Below are 21707 nucleotides of genomic sequence, written 5' to 3' on the forward strand. Positions count from 1 at the left end.
GCCCCAGAAAAACAAATTAAATTTGTTTTTCTGGGGCTCCTCGATTTATGCTGTTGGCTCAATTTAATTTTAGCAGGCAGCGATCTAATTGGTGGAAATCAACATTAACAAACCCATGCATCCAGCCCTCTTTTCGGGGAAAGAACATTGGCTCATTTCCTGGAAATCAGCCTAAAATATTGCAACATAAACCTATAAAGTACCATAAACTGCAAAACCCTTAAATGAAACAGATAAAGTTGTGTTTGTCAATTTACCTCAATGTACAATCTTACGATTTGTTCTTTATCTTCCTGCATGAGCATAGTGTTAATGGAATCAATGCCAATGATGCCATTTCAGCAAGAACATACCATAAACAAGTCAAACTTTCAACCACAAAATTAAGGGAAAACATAACTGCAGAATAAAAGCTCAAGATAATTTTTCTGAATTGCTGTTTTTGTATACCTTCTGCTTCTTAAGTTAAATTTTCACTATTCTGTTTTTTTGCTTGATTGATGGCAAATTACATGTATAATGTCTGTCACATCCACATGCATACAAAAAATATAAATTGAGTTGCAGTCAGGCTAATTCCTGCAAAATCACATCCAAAATGCTTTTTGAAGAAAGTGGATCTGATTAACTTCACATGAGAAGTCTGTGTTTAAGTGCAGTTTTGTAAAGATAGTTGTTTTAAGGCTCACCTTTAGATATAGGATCGAAATGGACCAATCATCAATTTGGATGCGTCCCCCTTCCTCACCCCCACAGTCCATGATATAAGTAATGTACTATATCAGTTAAGCATTTTAGTAATTTTTTTTTAGGATCCAAGATGTCAAAATCTTCACAAGATACAACTAGTTCATCAAAGGGCAGTGCATGATGGGCTGCGGTTCTTCCAAAGCCATTGCTACAAGCAATGAAAGGAACCACTTTGGGGACTCTTCTGGTCAGAGGGCATCAGAGTGCCGTGATGGTGATACACCCCAGCCTATCACTGATCTCCATTCTTCATCCAAGAATTCTTTTAACTATGAAAGGAACCACGTTGTGGACTCTCCTGATCAGAGGGCAACAGAGTGCAGTGATGGTGATACACCCCAGCTTATCACTGGTCTCTATTCTTCATCTAAGAATTCTTTAAACAATGAAAGGAACCACATTGGGGACTCTCCTGGTCAGAGGGCATCAGTGGCCTGTGAACCACCCCAGCTGACAACTGGCCTCCATTCTTCATCCAAGAGTTCTTCAAGCAATGAAAGGAACCACTTTGGGGACTCTCCTGATCAGAGGGCATCAGAGTGCAGTGATGATGATACACCCCAGCTTACCACTGGTCTACATTCTTCATCCAAGAATTCTTCAAGTGATGCAAGGAACCATGTTGGGGACCCACCTGAGCTTAATAAAGTTCTTCTCTCCTTCACTGATATTAAGACAATGACCAAACCTTCAAAAGATGCTGATCTGCCTGTTGATATTCTGTTACTTACAGTTACAAACTGTGAGTTCTTAGCTTGCTATAGTGAGCTTAAAAACCCCTATAGATGTTGGTTTGATGATCTTGGATATGTTTACTTTTCTGATGTGGGTGAAAGTCAAGAGGAGTTGAAAGTTGCTTTATTAAGATGCTACAGAAATGGTATTGGTCCCGGTGGTGCTCTTGTATCTGTAAAGAATGCTGCCTCGGTGCTAAGACCCAAAGCAGTTATTTCCGTAGGTACATGCAGTGGCCTGAACCCTGCAAAATCCAAGTTAGGAGATGTTGTTGTGTCTGCCAAATTAGCAACATATGCATCGAAAGTAGTGACCAACAATCAAAAGCAGTCAACTGGCATGAGAAGTTACGTGAGCAGACGCTTTCTGAATGTCATTAAGAATTGCACTGATGATTGATGGGTGGCAAGCACCTTTGAAGAACCTTGAAGCACAGCAAATTCAAGTTTATACTGATGCTGAATTTCTGAGTGGTCCGGAACAAGTCAGAGCTGAGTGGCGGCGGGATCAACTTGCTGAAACCAATCCTCAGGCAATGGCAATAGAAAATGAAGGAGAAGGTTAGTTCACTTTGTATGCAGCTAGCTTTAGCAAGTATATGTGGTCAGGACTCTTTTAAACTCTGTAGATGTGTATGTTGCTTTTAATTCAGTGTTTAGTTTAAGGCATTGTTCCGACTGTTTGCTTGTTTGATTTTAATAATAATATTGCTGTAAAGATGTTCCTGCTCCCAATGTATGGGTCTTCATTGTCAGTTGTTAGAGCTTTTTCGTCATGCTAATGCAGAGGCCATGGGTTCCAAATTCCCTCTTATTCTTATCCCTCCCTAGCTGCCTTTTGTTTTCAGGTTAATTTGCATTTTCTTAGATTGCTGTTATAATGACAGTGATAATATCTGCAAATTAAACCCATTGACAAAACATACATAAAGGTGTGAAGAAGGTGCCTGGTGAAACTGAAGGGAGCCCCAAGCAAACCTAGGAGGTAACCATGACAACCCTGTGAGCAGCACCCTTCAGGCACCATCACACTGAGATCTTCAGTGGAGAAATGCTCATATACTTACCAAAAACATCCAAAGGGAAGGGAAGGCTGGGAGCAAAAACTGAGCTACATGTAAAGCTACTGCATGCAAAAGTATCATGAGCAAAATAATTGACTTCAGGGAAAGTACTGTAAAATATGCTAAAGCCCAAGACTGCCCCATATATAATTAGTAATGGAGACCGCTGGCCAGCATTGTCTCATGTTTAGCCTCACCTACTTTACATTTAGCCACATTTAAACCCAGTGACAATAGGTGGGTGTGGGGAGGACTTATGGTGAAATGGAAGGGAGCCATAAGTGAGCCTTGAAGGTATGTATTCATGGCAACCCTGGGAGTGGCGCCCACCCAAACCAGACTACAGATGCTTGAAGAAAAAACAGGGACCCCGAACATTGGAGTCACAGGACCTGGTTTCACCAAGGGCATTAAGCACCAACCCCAAACTTGCTCGCAATAAAAGCTGAAGAAAAGCAACTTACCACTGAGGATGTATAGATCGAAGTCCTAATACCTGCCTGAAGCATGTCCGCCAGTGATTAAGGTGCAAGCTGTCCATAACCGCAATCCAAACAAACACAACTGGGAAGGAGGCTGTAAATATTTCCACAGTTCACACCTTCCTCATTTTTCATCCATCTTCCAACTCCAGTTAGCTTTTAAATATTTTGCATTTTTACGGAAAGTTTGACTTGCAAAATAATGTAAACTACTGGATATTGATGTAGGACTGTCTTCAGCTCAAGTGTCATTTTCTTTGTTGTTCTATAGGAGTGTTTACAGCAGCATTTGACTGTCATATTGAGTGGTTAATTGTGAAAGGGATAGCTGATTACGCAGATGGTTCTCAGTTGCCTTCAGAGAGTTGGTCTTCCTGTGCCAGTGTGATGGCAGCATCTCTTGTTGCACACATTTTGAGTGAGCCCTGTGTTTTTCATTCATGGCCTCACTACCAAAGTAAATATTTTTCATAATGTTTTGTTTTTTGGGCGTTTTGTGTTACAGAAACTAGTGATGTATTAGAATGTACTTCCTTGATGCCATAGTAAGCTCTATGGCATTAAGCTCCCTTGTCATTTTTAACCAAAAAGAGATTGAAGTACTGTCATGTAACTGAACAAAAAAGTGGAGGATTTTGTGTGAAATAGGGTTTAGATTAGAAGAACCTTCTTAGGTTTAACAACCGCCACCAAGTGTTCTTAGCTGATGAGTCTGTTTTTTCCAGCAGTCGTATTGAGCTGACCACATAGCTATATTTCTTGTTTTAAGTGTTAAAACTGCACTAGTCCTGATATTATGCACTTTTAATGATGTTATTAGTAGCAGTTATTTCTAGTAGATTTCTTGAATATAAGTGAGAGTAACTGAACAAAAAAAGTTGTGCATTTTGTTGTGAAATAAGGTATAGGTTAGAAGAACTTTTTTAGGTTTAACAACCACCACCAAGTGTTCTCTGATGAGTCTGTTTTTGTTTTTGTTTTTGTTTTTTCCAGCAGTCGTATTGAGCTGACCACATTTCTTTTTTTAAGGGTGCTTTCGATTGGGAAATCTGGATTTAGATCTTAAAATCTTGAGATTTTGGGTTTGAGATATCTGTTTTTGGATTTCCTTTGTACCGTTCGATTGGGAAATCCGAAAAAGGATTTGACAAACTGTCATTAAGAACAGTGGTCTTGCACGTGCATGCATAATAATTAGCCAAAAGAAGACCGCTGTTCACAAGAATAGTTTTGCAAATTTTTTTTCAGATTTCCCAATCAACAGTAGAAAGGAAACCCATGAAATCCAGATTCACCCTGAGGACGGATTTCTCAGAGATGAAATCCGTTTTCGGATTTCGCGTTTGATTGCAAGCTCCGAAGTCTGGATTTCCCAATCAAACGCACCCTAAGTGTTAAAACTACACTTGTCTTGATATGCACTTCTAGTGAAATTATAAGTAGCAGTTATTTTTAGTAGATTTCTTGAATGTAAGTAGGAGATCTCTTTTTGTTGAAGATATATCAGAGCAGACCTCAGACAGCAGATCAAAGGAACAGTTACCAAGTCCTTCAGGTACCGATTTATGGCTCCAGTCCACACGAATCCAAATATTTTTTGAAACCACAAATTTTTTGCACGAATAGGACGCAGATGAGTGAGCGGATTCACTGGTTTAGTGTATAGGGAAGGCCGTTTTGTGATAAAGAAAATGTTCAGTTTCAGAAATATCCAGATTCGTGTGGACTGGGCCTTAATGTTTAATGCTACATTGTACATGTACAATCCAACATGTTACGAGTTTAAGATATATTTTCCGTTCATTTTCCCTTCCTCTTGTTGTTGGTTATAATTTTTTTGTTTGTTTTTTCTTGTCATGGTTTATGTTTCTGGAACTGTCATATCAGGAGTGTCGTGTACATTAGCTAATAATTGGGCAAAATTATTTTGTACTGGGTGGGGGGGGGGGGCACTTATTTGAAGACGGGTGCTAATCAGAACGTTTACAGTACCTGTGTTCTATTTAATTAAAAAAAAAGGCCCTCTTCCCTCTTCCTCTATTAAGTTCTCTTGTCTAATTAGCTGCTATTTGCGCCCTGTTCTTTAGCTTATTTGTTAAATTAGTAAGGTTTTCCCACCCTTAGCCTGAGCAACGGATTTACAGTGCAAAACAACAACAAAACAACACTGAACAACACAGCTTCCAAAGCCATGGTTAACGTCATTGAACTTGTTAAAATAATCATGACATTTTAATTTTTTTGATACCAAAAAAGACCGGGAGGCCAGTATAATGTAAACTAACTGTAGTATAAAAGTTTTGAAATCTATAATTATCTCAAAAATTGATCAACAAGTCAGCCTCGCGACAGAAGGTTGTTTAAAAAACCGTGTAAGACTTGGCAATAAGCTTAACGCATAAAGAATTTTGCTCCAGTGTTAACCTGAGATGTGGCTCTATTTTTATTTCACGCTTAGATGTAAATGGCCGTAATAGAAAAACTACCATTTTCAGTGCTACCATAAGACTTGTACAATTAACTTTCCACTGCTCAATGCGTTTGGGAGGATTTAATCTTAAATAAATTTACTTTTTTATATAAACAGATGCTGCAACTGCTTTTTTGGAGTGGAGTCAAAATCAGCTTTGCTCATTTTACACCAGTACCGCGAGCCAGTTAATGATTACTCCTTGGGACCGGGATAATACCATGGACATTGATGAGGTGTATGTACAGTTAACACTGCTAAGAGATGACCGAAAACTTGCTGGAACAACAAAAGAAAGGCTTCAAGATTACAGTGAGCTATTCGCAAGCCGTGGTCATCATCTAATTCCTAAGAGAATTTTAGTGTATGGGAGGCCAGGAATAGGAAAGTCGACATTGACAAAGAAACTCGCCGTGGACTGGTCACGCGGTAATAAAGAAATCCTAACGAAGTTTGCTGTTGTACTTTTAATCAAGCTGCGAGATGTCTGCAACACGAAAGACTTCTGTGCCATGCTAGAAAAGGCCGAACTATTGTCTGCCGATGACTCTGTGGTATTTAGTCAGTTGTATGATTACATTCGAGGTAACCAAGAGAAAGTCCTACTTATTTTAGACGGCTATGATGAATACAGTGCCGAAAAATCATCGCCAGTTCATCTAATTTGGAAAGGCAGTCAATTGAGAGATTGCACTCTTCTTGTGACGACCCGACCTCGGAAAAAAGATGAGTTAAGACCAGGAAGTCATGCTCAGTTTGAAGTTAATGGGTTTGATCAGTGGCAAGTTGAAACATTTGCTCTTAAGTTTCTTCGTGACCAAACAAAAGTGGTCGAGTTCATAGATTTTTTAAATGAACGCGACCTGTGGGACTTGGCGGAAATACCTCTTCTGCTGTTAATGTTGGTTCTAAGCTGGAAGAAATGTCAAGGACCATTAACATCCCGCTCAGACCTGTATTGCAAATTTTGCCAGACGCTCCTTGATCACGTTACCGCCAAAACATCAGATGAGACACGTAAAAGCATGGATGAATACAGAGAGGACCTCGTAAAGTTAGGGGAACTTGCCTGGCAGGCACTATTAAATGACTGTCTTTATTTCAAGCTTAGCAACTTGCCTCAGGACATTCGGTTATTCCTTGAGAAGTTTATCGATTTGGGCTTTATACAGACTTCTAATCTTTCAGACTCTCCTCATCCTGAGAAACTGGCGTTCTTTCTTCATAAATCGGTGCAAGAATTTCTTTCCGCCCTGTTTTTAGTTCGTGATTTAAAAAATGCCAAGGAACCCTTCAACTCTCTTTCTAAAGTCGACTCATTTAAACGTTTCAAGGAGCTGCTTGAAGTTTTCAAATTTGTGTCTGAGATGTCATCAGAAGCTACCGTTGCTGTTTTTCGCCTTCTGAAGATGATAGGAGAAACTGGCGGTCTGACAGATTACAACTTCTGTGAAAACCCCTCTATTGAGGAGCTCACTGAAGAACAAAGAGCGTTTTATGATATCAGTCTCGAATTGTTCCTTTCCTGCCCCGCATCAGAAAGGCAAGCTGTCTATCCTTCTTTTCTACAAAGCGTTAACAGTGTTATAATAATAGATCTTTACCGCCACCTGCCTGCAGTTGCTAGAGAACATTGCTTGAGATCAACAAGTTTCCTTAAGCCAGATTATGTATTTTTTACACCTTTACGTAAGTTTGCACTAGGTGTGAGTGATAAAATGTACTCTGTCATATGCGATTTGGACACCGTCGTTTTAACGTGTGATGGTGATGCAAAATCTGTCAATAAGAACTACGCTCTACAACCTGACGAATTTTTCGTGAAGAAAGTTGGAAAGCAATTTGTGTTCTATTTAACTCGCCTTGATTCATTGACACTTACCTATCGTCTGAAACTCGTTGAACTACTTACTATATCATTAATATCAGCACCAAAGTCTTCTTTTCAAGAGCCTGATCACGTGTCACAGAATCACGATGTTTGCAGCTCATTGGATTTAACGGAGGAAACATCTCACCAGACTCCAATACACTCTCTATCATATTTGAGAGAGATAAAAGTTTCGAATACAACAAGTGTACTTCTCAGTATTCTTAATAGTGCTAGTCTCCGCCATTTAATTCGACTATCTGAGCTTGTTTTAAGTGGTGTTGGTATGGGGAATCAAGAGTGTCAATCACTTGCCACTGGTTTAAAGTATGTTAATAAGTTACGATTACTGAGGTTATCACATAACCCACTCGGTCACGGGATAAGTCAACTTGCTAAACACCTGCACAATGTACCTCAACTGGAAGAGCTGCAACTGAATGATACACAGATGGGTGAAGAGGAAGTCACAGCTTTATCCCATAATTTAAAGCCTGTGACTCAGCTGAGTAAACTTAACTTATCAATAAACCCACTGTGTCACGGGATAAGTGAGCTTGCCAAACACCTGCACAGTGTACCTCATCTGAAAGGGCTTTATCTGGCTGATACACAGACGGGTGGAGAGGAAGTCACAGCTTTAGCCCATAGTTTAAAGTATGTGACTCGGCTGGGTGAATTTGACTTAACAAAAAACCCACTCGGTCACGGGATAAGTGAGCTTGCCAAACACCTGCAAAGTGTACCTCAACTCAAAAAGCTTTACCTGGCTGATACACAGATGGGTGAAGAGGAAGTCACAGCTTTAGCGCATGGACTTGTCTACGTTCCAGAACTGAAATCCCTGGAGCTTGACAAAAATCCACTGGGCAGCGGTGTAAGTGAACTGATCAAGTGTTTCAGTAGTAGTAATGCTCCTCAGCTGCTGAGAAATCCAGTTTGGGGAGAACGTTTTTTTCTCAGTCTCCGTATGGTTCAACTGACATGGACGGATACCTTTGAGCTCTTTCTTTTAGCAAATACGAGGGAAATACTCTTGGAGTCAGATTATCATGTAAGTTTCTCTTTTGTACTTTGCATTTATTTTGTTTTCGAGTTATTAATGCTCGTAATACCCAGGAACTTACATGTAGACAAAAAAAAAACCGTTCTTCAAAGGGACTGTGTCGCTTCCCATTCTCATTCATACTAAAATTACAAAAGACACATAAAAGAAAACTTGTCGAATAGTGGTGCAGTCGTGACAACAATTGCCAGTGTATTTTGTCTGTCTTTAGATGTCCCGTAGCAGTGCACGAAATTAACTTTTTTCTCAAGGAGACATCTGGCTCCTAAATTTTCCAAAGTGGTCGCCAAGTCCAAAAAGTTAGTAGCCAATTTTTTTTTCCAGAAACAAAAAAAAAGCTATATGACAAACGTATTATATAATAACGCCAAATTGCAAGGTTTTCTAGCTTTAGGAATACCTGAACGTTTTTTTTTTTCACATCTCTAAAGAATAGCAAACAATTCTGGTTATGTACTTAATCAAGAAGAAAAAGAAACTAACATTACCAAACTTTTATAGTAAGTTTATCATTTGTTGGATTTATTCTGTTTTCCATCACAGACCATCCAATTTGATGATCATGGGATGTCCGCTGATCTAAAAGACTAGCATATATATTACGTGTCCACTGTAATATCAGCCACAAATACATGTATGCCAGGAAGTCAGCCTAAAATCATAAAAATCTCTCCAACTGAATTTCAGAAACTTAAGTTGACAATTCCCTAAACTATTGTTTCTTATATGAACTTAAGAAATATCTTACTGGACAACATAATATGCGACCTGCCATCACAAACGGAAAAATTCAGACATGTCCCTTTCATAAATATTAACTTGTCAAATCTCACTAAATATATCAAAAAATTTGCGGTAGTTATTTCTTGTCTCGCTTACAAAATCTAATTCATGTAGTAGCCAAGGTTGAAAAAGTCAGTACGTAACGACTTGATCGGGATGAGTAATCATAAAAACATATCCAAGTCAGAGGCTCCTTGGTAAACAAACGTATAGGAACATTACTTTACTACAAATACAAAATAGTAACAAGTTGCGTTTTTCCAGCAACTGCTAGAATGAAATAAACAGATCCTTTTTTGTTTGTTTCAGCATCTACCCGAGTTATCTGAACTATATTCAATGCTGTTTTATTTCTAAGCCATTGCTTAATGGATTTAGTGTTCCAGCATTACATGTACCTTACTAACAACACTAACTGCAATTTCTGCTAACAAATGAAACACTGGAATTCACTCCATAAGAAACCTAAGTGAGAGCACGTGAAAGCACGTGGAATCGAAAGAGCACGGAATGTTGTGAGCCCGCGATATGCCCTTTTAGCAAAAGGAACATTTCAATCCACAATATACAACGTCACTTTTGGAAAATCCAAGATGGCGGACGTTGACCTGTTCACTTCGTAGAGTTCGTGACGAGTTTGCTACAAACCTTGGTCGTTCATACCGATTCATCTACCTTCAAGCTTTATTTAATCGCACAATACATAAAAGTAGGATATAAGGAACCTGAAGAGTTCTGGTCGCGAACGTGGCGACTAACTTTTGAATCTTGGTCGCCAGCGCGGTTAACTTAGGCGCATTGGGCTATAGCATTTACCCCCCATCCCCCCTCCCCTCCCCCCCCCCCCCCTTGGTTGAGGACTTACCTTTTCTTCTTACCCCTGAAGATTGGCTAAAATTGGGTTTACCCCTGAAGAATTGGGTCATACCCCTGGGCCCAGTTGTTCAAAGGCCGATTAGCGCTTAATCCGGGGTTAAATTTAACCCGGGTTTCTTTTTCTTGTGTTCTAAAGCATTTTGAAAGCTTCCAATCATCAACTTGTAGACAAAGAGAATTAACAATGAAATTCTTTTTAAGTTTTCAAATCTGAATTCACGTCTCGCACTAACCCTGGGTCATCTTAATCCAGCTTTGAACAACTCGGCCCTAAAGAATATGGGTTTACCCCTGAAGAATTTCGTGAAAATTAACCCATTCACCCCTGGCGATTTTGCCGAAAAACACGTTTTGAAGCTAGTCGAGTGGTTTTCTGGCCACTGTCGTGCTATAAAGAGCTAAAACTTACCACAAAGCCGTTTACGAGTCGTACACTTCGTGGCCTTCTTATCCAGATGCAAAATGTTAGCTTGCGAAGTTCGGGCATGCGCAGAAATATATAATACATAATAAAAGGTTTTATTGAGCTATTTTTTGAGCTATTTTGAAAAAAATAGCTCATATGCCAGTGGTGTAAGCGTATGTATCTTTGTGGCTTTGTATGTTGGGATGTTTGTTGCAAGAGCCAATAAGGTTGAAGGTACTATGAGTTAATGCTTAGGAACCAATGAGATCTTGGCATCTACTAAACATGGCATTGGTAAAGGTCGAACAAGGGCACTTTGAGACCGCCATCTTGATCCTTCACAATTTTTTCGTCTTTTATTACGGGTACAGGTGTTTGGAAGCATTTCATAAAATATCTTCATGATTCAAACGCTGTGAACAGTAATGCAGCTGTTTAAGGGTTCATATTTTAGTGTGGATGCTGCTTCAAGACATTTGTGACCGAATTCGGCTATCGCGAACGGTACTGACGCACGTATTTATGAGTTGTGTTTCACCTGCTTCAAGGTAGAGTATAAAAGATCGTATATTTTGAAAGCTCTTCCAGTGAAGCAATAATTGATATTTAGATATGGACTTTAATTCGAAAGTACGCGGCCTACAAAATGTGGTTTTACAAGTTTGAAAGGCAGCTTATTTTTTTAAAAGCTGTACCGAGTAATGTTAATCCTGTAAGCAAGCTTTAAAAATATTATTCTCTCGCTTACAAAGTTCAACAGACCTTTTTCGTTCCGGCAAAAAAAAAAGAATAATGAGTGCTTCCTGCATACTAAGCATTATAGTTATTGAAACGTATTTTATTTAGTAAAGATGCGTAACTTAAGTAGAAACAGTAGCGTTAGGGAATAAAATCGGAAGAAGCTAGTTGACACAAACAAATACCCAATTTCGCACAAAACATAGTCTTAATTTAGGATTAAAACAGTAGATTGTTGATACGGTTACACTGAAGCATTCAAAATAGCTTATGCATGTTAACCGTGCCTATGTTTATGTATTAGTCGGGAATGTCAGTTTCAAACGACTGAAAACTCCACAAAATCGCAGAACATGACACTAAAAACATATGTTAAGTTATCTTTATTCATTTGCCTTGCATCATATCAACGTTTGAGATCAAAAGGTGCCAAATTCTGTGTTTTATGAAGCATTTCTACCGATCACTTAAATCAAGCCAAGTGCGGGCGTTACGAAATACAGTAAATGTATGGGAACTCATGTCTCGCGTGACCACGATCCCTCTAACAGTTCGGATGGTCTGCCTGTGGTTACAGCTAAGCATGGTCTTTGGCGTTAAATCTCGGGATGACGCGTAACTATGCGTTGGATAAAAATGACAGCAAACGGCAGGCAATTCTAATTCTGATTACTTACGTACTGTCGAAGGAAGAGAAAGGAGAACAATCACTTGGCAGCTGTGCAAATGTACTCTTAAAAATATGCTACAGGTACAGGATCGTTTAAATCACTGGGGAAACCTTTTTTACATACGTTTCTTCCCTTAGCTTTGCAGTTTTAATCACCCCTGTATTAGTAAAGCTGCTAGTAGAGGAACTAGCAACACTTTTAAGAATTACTGTAGATTCTTACACTTCATGTCCCTTATTTCGTGAGATCAAATGATTTTTTCGCTCAGTTTATCAACAATGGCGGAAAGTTTTTAAAGCAGTACATTTGCTGAGGGATTTACTCGGCGAAGTATTTACTTATAAAATATCAAAATTTGAGTGAATAACTGTTAGACATTATTTTCATAACATTCCAAAATAAACTATCTATTTTTGTATTTTCGCAGGATTTGTAAATTTAGCTTGGCAGAATTTACCTCACCTTCAGTAGACTCCAAAAATTTTTTAGTAAAGGTGGGAACAACAAACTTGAGCAGCTAATTTTACTTGTAAAGCGAGGAACACGTTTGCTTAACTTTCAACCAATGTACTGCACTGTACAGTGTATTTCAAGCCAACAATTGGCATGTTGTGGTGGTTTTGCCTTAATTAATGTTTTTTGTTTGTTTGTTTTTTTTTTAATGCTCTATGGAAAATAGGTAGATCGCTTTACCGTAGAGCACTTTAGTCGCGGGTTTGATTACCGTGACTGTACTGATACTTAAAACAACTAAGCAGTGAAGGTACTGCCTTTGTCCTGAGTTGCTTCAGGGACTTAGAACTGTCAGTCCCGTCTCCAGTAGGAGACATAAGAACTGTGTCCTCAGTAGACATTATTCACGATACCCGCCATCTTTGCAGGCGCTTTAGCATTGATGGGATAAAGGCAATGTCACATGGTTTTTCAGAGGGTAAACAAAAAACAAGTAAATTTGTCAATGGAAGAAATCGCGGTCTACTTAGTTTATTCTCTCAAAACGAAACGACGATTTAATAGTCATGCAAAATGTACGGTTTGAGTTTCAACAAAATTAAAGTCATTATTGCTTGCTGTGGGGACATCTACGGTCGCTACTGTATTAAAAAAAGTAACAATGATCACTTCCACCCATAATTTGCAATTCTCGTCTTTAATGTAAAAAGTTGTTCATTTTCTGTTCTCAAGAAAAAACAAACTCGACCGCGATTTCTTGTATTGGAAAATTTATCCCTTGTTCGCCCACTGAGAAACCACCTGACATCCCTTTTATCCCATCAGTCCTTAAGCGCTCGCAAAAGTGGGAGGCATCGTGAATAAGGTCTATTAGTAGGTCAACACTTATTTCCATTCGCCAAACTGACGTTGAAAGATTAATGATTCGTACACAAAGTAAGGGTTAGGGTTAGGGATGTTGCTATATATATTTAAATCAGACCGTCCATTGTTAGCAAATCCTTAGTGGTGTAGGGGTCAAAGTGTTGCACTGCAGAGCCGATGTTCCGGTATCGAATTCTACTCGTGCCATCTTGAATTAGACTTTTATGAACAGAAATTTCATGTAAGAAAAGTGAAATGTCTTGTAAGAGCCACTGAGAGGAAAATGTCAGTTTGGCGGATGGAAACAAGTGACGACAGTAGTAATGCTTCAGCAAAGATAAGCCCCGTTAGTGTCTAGCAAGGTCTAGCTAGGTCTAGTCTATGACGTCACCGATTGTTATAACCTGGGGAAAAAGTGGATTCCCTTTATTAATATGTATAAGTGTCTTCCTGCATACTAATTTGGATTTCCTGCATACTAATTAAGTGTCTTCCTCCATATATAATGAAGTGGATAGGTTTACTAATAAGCGTCACTCTACTACAATAGGAATAAATAGGCTTGCCTAGACATACACAAATTGGAGCTGAAAACGCTTTATTTCAAGTTTGTCTGACTATTACAGAACTGTTTTCTCCTTTCTATCTCGAGGAAATGAGAAACTATTGAAGTCTTGTCATTTTCACGCGCTGTTAATCAGTTAATTATGCGAGTTCACAAGCCCAAAGTTGAATACAAATTAGGTCTACAGGAAAAACCTCAAGGGAGCAACCTTGACGTATTATTATAAAACAAATAACTTAACAAGGATCAATTTAAACACGCGACTCATGATTGCTAGCAATAAAAACACAGGAGAGATAACGTTTTAAAAAACTTTATTAAAAACAAGAAGAGTCAAATACACAGCGATTTGTAAGGAATGAAAATTAATTAATCTTCATCTTCTTCACCCATGGAGTACTTGTAAGGTTTGAATTTCTTATGCCGACGTTTCTTCAGCTGTTTGCCATGAGATTTATGATCATCCAAATAATTTAGAAATTGAATCCGACGCCTTTTGCGCTTCGGGCCTTGTGGTGATGGGGTTTCTACTGTGGGAAGAGGGGTCAGGAAAGCAGGATTTAAGGGTGGTGGGGGGGGGGGGGGTGAGGCTTTTTTTGCCAGGTTTTTGAGAGATAGCCGCTTCTGTTAATTCAGGTGTTACATTAAAGGGGTTGAGGGGAGTCGAGAATGCTGTCGTTGCTGTCGAAGAATCTTGTTTATTTGATGTTAAGTCTGGAACAGTGCTGATTATTTCTTCCGGTCGTGTTCTTCTATTTAATTGTTCTTTAAAAGCCAGGTATCTGTTTTGCAACTGAAGGTATCGTTTAGCTTTTTCATCGTCCTGAAGATCGTTTCGAGAAAGCACGTCATCCATGTTGCCTTGTATTTCTTGCATAGCTGGAAGAAGCGCGACAGGCGAAAGAGTTTGCTGCTTCAGATATTTTAGAAGCTCTTGTGGAATATTTTCTTGAAACCCTGCTTGGTTAAAGCCTTCTTCACTGGGCAGGACGTTTGTTCGCAACCGACAATTATCTTGGGTAGTAGTTTTCAGATCAATCAGAAGATAACCAAAAGGTCTTTTTACAGCCTCTTCGTACTGATTTAAAAAGAAATCAGTCTTCCCGGGATACATTTGCTTCGCCAGAGTCAGGATTTGCAATTTGTCTCGTGGATTCTTGAATAACACCAGATAATGGCTGTTTAGGCTTATGCTGCGGCTACCTTTCCCCTGATGAAATAGATTCTGCACGATATAAATCACGCTCAGATTGCGATGATGAGAACCACGAGTAAAGAGGTTCACAATTCGCTTGTCTTTACTGGCGTCAATCATCTGATGATCAAACACGATCAAATTCCGTTTGTTCACGTCAAAATAGGAATTCTGCTCCAAAGCCGTAGGAATTCCCTTGACAAATTCAATGTTTGGCATGGCGACTAACATTTGTGTATACGCAGGCTGCCATTGTGCATAACACCAAACGATCCTCTCCGGGGGATGGTAAATGGTCTCTGAAGCTTGTTGCAATAGCGATCGAACCCAGGCCGTTCTTTCCGGACCCGGTCATTCCGGCAATCATGGACGTGAAAGGGTGCTCGAAGCGAAACCGCTGACATTTCTGTGAAAATATTGGAACTGTTTGAAATGTGGTGAGACCAACATTGCGGTGTTTAGACATCACGTGCCTTTGCATATTATTTTTTCTACTAAAGGATTTTTCGCAGACAGAACAGAGGCAACTCATGTCAACTCCTCAGGAGCAAAATGTAGACTGAGAAAGAGGTAGAATGTTGCGCATTTATATAGGTCTTCAGGCCACAAAATTCTATTGTTTTCCTCCCCTAAAACCACCACTACCACCACCACCACATTTCTATTGTTTCTTTCCTCCTCCTCTTCCTCCTCCTCCTCCTCCTCCTCCTCATTTCTATTGTTTTTCCTCCTCCTCCTCCCCCTCATTCTATTGTTTTCTATCCTTCGCCCACTCGTTTCATTTTTTTTCTCCACGAGATTCTATAAAAGACTGCCAACTGCCATCTTTAGTTCACTTTGAAGCAATGTCTCGTGTAGTGAACAACAATCGTGGTTTTCTTCAGCTGTTAGCTGATTGTCCTGCTTATCAGCGCCAGTTTCTTTTAAAGACAGCTACTCCACAACATCTACATGTCCAAGTCTTATACAATATACTCATGGGACACATTCCTATCTCCGAAGAAAATAAGCGGATATTGCTGCCACATAAGGATGCTTTACTTCACCTGGCCAGACCAAATGTCCCTTACAAAACAAAGAAGCGAGTCCTTGTACAAGAGGGTAGTGGTTTTATTGAAGATGTATTAGCCCCTGTTGTTTCAAGCTTAGGATTTCTAATGCTATAAAAGAGGTGACGCATCGCTAGGTGGATCATTCGAACCTAATTCTGTCACGGGTACTCATCAAAAATGAAGAGAAAGATAGATTTGGTTGGAGAAGAAGAACACGAGGGTGAACATGAAGAGAGCGAAAGTTCTGGTCATGAAAGCGAGGATGAAGAACCAAGAATAAAAGAAGAACCGAGAATAAAAGATGTTTTAAGTCATCTTTCCCGAGCAGTGCCGGAAAAGCGTGCTTCTGATTTGCTGCATAGTATGGCTGCGTCCAAAGATATTCTTTTCTGGACCCCCAGTGGACAATAACTTCCAAATAAACGCACTATTCCCGTCACAAACATCGCTGAGCTAGTTGAGTATTTGTTACTCCCTCATAACAATGAGGTTACCAAGCCTCGTGCACTGAATACGTTTCTAGATGGACTTGCAGAGTTAGGAATCGATAAAGGTTTAATCAAGAACAAAAAGTTGTTAAGTGATTTAATAGAAAAGGAAAAAGGCCACCAAAATGTAGAAAATATTTCCGATAACGAGAGTAATAATGAGGAGAGTTCATCGGATATTGAAAATCAGGAGGAGGAGGAGGAGGAACTGGCTTCTGAGAATGGCGTTGAAGCGGAAGACACCCAAGAGAGCGACAACGACACTGAAAACGACAGTCAGGAAACAGAAAGTAGTAGCCCTGAAACGTCCACCACCTTTCACTCTAAACGTCCCTGTGAACACTGCGAGAACTCTAATGTGTACGGGACATTGATCATGAAATGTCCTAAAAGCTTTTGGCACGATTACTACAAGATTTGTCCTATATGCGATCCCCAGATTCCCGAGGGGAGACATTACATGAAAGAGGGCTTTCTTCGATGTCACGATTGCGGAGCAGTTACACAAAAACGCGAAGACGTTGGAAACAAATTTCTATTCCCCTTCTACAGAGGAGAACGAAGATGAAGATTAATTAATTATCGCTGTGTTTTTGACTCTTTTTGTGTTTTTAATAAAGTTTTTAAAACTGTATCTTTTGTCTGGTTTTATTGTTAGCAATTATGAGTCGCGTGTTTTAATTGATCCTTGTTAAGTTATTTGTTTTATAATCATAACTATAACAAAATCCTTAAATCTGATTGGCTATCAACTGCCCTGATTTCAGCCTTAATAGGACAGTCAAATAGGACACTACGCGTCATGCCTAAGTAATTGGACAGTACGCGCCATCACGCGCGCGCTTAAATGGCTTTTTTTTTTCACTGCTAGCAAAAAAAATCTCGGAATTTCTTGTCTTTTGATTAAAAAAAGAGCCTGATATATCACAAATTTTGTTAAAGTTATGATTAATTGGTAACAGAACTTCGTGTCGTCCCATTTGGTCTGTAATCATACTCCAATTTTGTTAATCACTCGTATGATTACAGACCGAATTGGACTCCACTCAGTCCTGTTACCATTACTAATAATACGTCAAGGTGCTCCCTTAAGGTTTTTCCTGTAGAGCTAATTTGTATTCAACTTTGGGCTTGCGAACTCGCATAATTAACTGATTAACCGTGCGTGAAAATGACAAGACTTTCATTTCCTCGAGATAGCAAGGAGAAAACGTTCTGTAATAGTCAGACAAACTTGAAATACAGCGTTTACAGCTCAATTCGACTTTGGAGCAATGTTTTAAAGAATACTGGTGATAGTAAGACTTTTTTTCCTTAGCAAAGCGATTGCAAGAGTAATATGCTGAACGGAGAGCCCGCTTTTATTTTGAAGACAGAATAGATTCTACATGAGCCAATCAGGGTTAAAAGAGACCGGGCAAGTCTAGGCAAGCCTATTGTTCCTATTGTAGTATAGAGTGACGCTTATTAGTAAACCTATACCGAATAAGTATGCAGGAAGACACTTAATTAGTATGCAGAAAATCCAAATTAGTATGCAGGAAGACACTTATACATATTAATAAAGGAAATCCACTTTTTCCCCAGGTTATAACAATCGGTGACGTCATAGACTAGACCTAGCTAGACCTTGCTAGACACTAACGGGGCTTATCTTTGCTGGCGCATTACTACTGACGACCCTATTAGTACAGTGGAACCTCGACATAACGAAGGACCAAGGGACTGGCAAAATTTGTTCGTTATAACGAGGTTTCGTTATGTCGAGGTTCTTTTTCATCTATTTTGCTAATACTGGGTAAAGAAAATCGTTGGTCATACGGAGAACTTCGTTATATAGAGGTTCGTTGTATTGAGGTTTTACGGTACTTCCGTGCAAAATACATGCACATTTAATGAAATAAGGCGGACTGGCGAAGCTTACGACTTTTTCATCGCATTCTCTACTTTGCAAAAAGAGCCTTTCTCTCTCTCTTTTACTTTGGAGGCGAGGGGAAAAGGACTTTCCTCGAAAAAGAAAACTCCTGATCGCAGGTTAGACAAAACGAGGAATTTCTCTGTTTACACAGTTTTCCTTCTAAAGACGATTACACGAGTGCGTTTCGTTAAAGTGGTGACTTTTTCAATCATGCTGAGGTTGGTAGCGAATTAGAGAGACACCATTTTTTTCGCAAAGCAATCATGGCTACCATGTTCACCATCACTAACGAACTAACTCTACGTTATTTTTAATCTGTTGGTGTTTGTCTTCTTTATTAGATCCATAACAAGATGAGCCCGGTTAAGTATCGCATGCTTACAAAGGCAGAACAACAAAAAAAGGGAGTCACATTTTATAAAGAGTAAACAACGGAAACCTGCTCACCACACCAAAAGCACGAACAGACCTGGACACTAAATGAACCACTACCACCTGTGCGACAATCATTTAGGTATCCCTGTATTTTAATACATCCCTTTGATATCCCACGAATTAAGGTATCCCCGCATTTTAGGTATCCCCCTAATTTAAGCATCTTCGCATTTCGGATACCCCTTAATATTTTGGTGTCACCCTTATCTAAGTGTCTCGCATTTTGGTTGTTTGCCAGATTTAAGTATCCTGGTTGAACACCCGCGCTCGTTCGTTATTTCAGTTCGTTGCGATGTCCTTAAAAATAGTGGAATGGAATCGTAGTTTTATTTTACAGCGGTCGACCACCAGTGCTCTAAAAGATTATCAAGACATAGTTAGACTGGAAGTCGTGTTTTAAAAGGAACTGGCCAGTTCGATCGTTGGTGATCACATAAACAAAAACCACCAGCCATGAAAACGTTTCTCTTATACATGCAAAATTTTACGTATGCATGCAGTTTCTTTTTGTGTGCAAACTGATCACAGAAGGCAATCTTTAAACAATCACACGAGGCCATTTTATTTGTCGGAATTCCTGTCCAAGGTACAAAATTCTGCGAGTAGCTTGAGTGGCAGGCATGATCCGGGCGGGCACGGTGTTTGCACGGTTCACGCTTGGAACCCAGGTTACGCAAGGTTACGCTGCCAAAGATGGTGCCTTCGAAACATCGACCCAAATCACAAGGGATGTTAGTATCATGGATTAAGTACTAGGGTATACTCGCAACTCTGACCTGAAATAATGAAAAAACCCACATCACGAGGGATTTGTATACGGAGTTACCCAAAGCACAGGGATACCCAAATTGCGTCGAAGTAGACCAAGAGATTTTTGTACTTCTTAGCGTACACACTGCATGCGCCATGTAACCATCATGGGTTAAACCAGGAGTCCGTCAATCTGAAGAGTCCATCACTCATGTGAGGCCTGGGTCACAGCGTGTCAGATTTTCAGGGCTTTTCATCCAATGAGAACAGAGTAGAATTTTCAGTAATGGCGCTTGAGATCAACGAATTGTCAGCCGAAGAGGGTTTACTGTGTTCATTTGTTTGAAGAAACGTTTAAGTAAGGACTAGTGAGGCTTCGACACCACCTCGCGTCCTAGATCGTACAATCGTTTCTGAAGAAAGTGAATTCTGGGGAAAAAGAAATATATTAAACGAAACGTTTAAGTATCGCACTCTGACGTTTACTGAATACCAGCCGGCTGGTGTGGGGGAGGTGACTCCCATATAATAGGGATGGGATTGCTCGTCGGAATATTAGAATTGAAGCGCTAAAGGAGAATGTACTTCAACAAAGTGTGGTGGTGTTTGGCTTTTTTATTTAGATATTTCTCTACGCACAGCCCTAAGAGAATGGACCCATCTTGCCCTAACTGATATCTGTATGGAAAAAATATTGTCTTTTCGTTCTGGCCACCCCAAGGGAGATCAAAATTTGCAATTCCTATCCCTAAGCGAAACGACCAGCATCCCAGTCACTTTTATGTGGGGTTCCCCCCCCCCCCCCCCCCCCGTGAACCTGCAAAAGAAATGGACTCCTGGTTTGTAACTCAACATAGAGGTGCTTAGATTTATTTTCTTATAAAACTCTCTACACTAAAAACGTACTCGACTGAACTCAAGAAAAGTTAACTTTGCTGTTTCCGATACTGTGGTTCAAAACTTAATTATGCATAGTTTTCGGCTCGTGCTAGCTATTCCGTGAAGTTTTTGCAGCAACAACCGACGATTTGATGGAAAACGCGCGACCAAAACGACGTCCCTAGGGTACCCATAGTGAGTCTTACCCTTGTATTACCTGGTGCAGTTGGCTGTTTATTAGCAGTGACTAATAACAGTCCAGTGTGACGTCCCTAGGTACCTATAGTGAGTCTTACCCTTGTATTACCTGGTGCAGTTGGCTGTTTATTAGCAGTGACTAATAACAGTCCAGTGTGAGGTCCCCAGGGTACCCATAGTGAGTCTTACCCTTGTATTACCTGGTGCAGTTGGCTGTTTATTAGCAGTGACTAATAACAGTCCAGTGTGTTTGGTGATATTACCCCGTTCTTCCCTTTTAGTAAGCCGTTTCACTTGGCAAGATACAGGCTTCCAAGTACAAAGCAGTTTTAACAGTTTCTACAGAAATTCTAATTTTTGTAATGAACTCGCAAACAAATCGGTATTGTACAATATGATGAACATGAGCTTATGAACACGACCTTATCAACTGTTCATTAGCAGTGACTAATAACAGTTCAATGTATTTGTTGATACAGTAGAATCCCGGTAACTCGAACTCTGAAGGGAAACGAAAAGCGGTTCGAGTTAGCGGAGAACTCGAGATATCGGGGTAAATTTCAGTGAAATTCTGATCAAGGGAAAGGAAATTTAGCGGGGAATTTGAGTTATTCGAGTTCTGGAGGTTCTACTGTATTTCTGTGGTCGTACGTTTTGTTGATCTGTCTCGCTAGTACAGTACACACGCTTTCAAGTACAGAGTGATTTTATCTGTAACAGTGTCAAGAAAATGTGGATTCCATGAACTGGCAAACAAAATAACATTGTACAATACGATGAACCTGCGGTTTAAACTGTACATAATTTACGTATATATGGTGACGTATTCATAATGCAACATTTTAAATAATGTAAGTTTTTCTTCAAGTGATGCAGATGAGGTTATATTTTCTACCTGCAAGTTTAGATTCGCAAGAATGTACAACTACTTTCTTAATTCAGGTTCAGAGTAAATTTGTTGTCTGTACTGTTCATTAGCAGTGACTAATAACAGTCCAGT

At 39.6% G+C, this 21707-nt stretch overlaps 2 protein-coding genes across 3 annotated transcripts in view; both read left to right on the plus strand.

Moving 5' to 3' along the window:
• Positions 1-19812, plus strand: part of LOC140925039 (NLR family CARD domain-containing protein 4-like) — a 93805-nt gene extending 73993 nt beyond the window's left edge. Inside the window, exons 3-5 of the mRNA XM_073374999.1 lie at positions 4529-4585; positions 5618-8424; positions 18787-19812. Of these exons, the coding sequence (XP_073231100.1) occupies positions 4529-4585; positions 5618-8424; positions 18787-18873 (2951 nt within the window). The 3' untranslated portion in view covers positions 18874-19812. The remainder of the gene's footprint in view (positions 1-4528; positions 4586-5617; positions 8425-18786) is intronic.
• The window catches only part of LOC140924635 (NLR family CARD domain-containing protein 4-like), a 388290-nt gene that overhangs the window by 78093 nt on the left and 288490 nt on the right, over positions 1-21707 (plus strand). The gene's annotated exons all lie outside the window — the stretch shown is intronic.

The sequence above is a fragment of the Porites lutea genome, chromosome 14, assembly GCF_958299795.1.
Source record: "Porites lutea chromosome 14, jaPorLute2.1, whole genome shotgun sequence".
In the NCBI taxonomy this organism is placed as follows: domain Eukaryota; kingdom Metazoa; phylum Cnidaria; class Anthozoa; order Scleractinia; family Poritidae; genus Porites; species Porites lutea.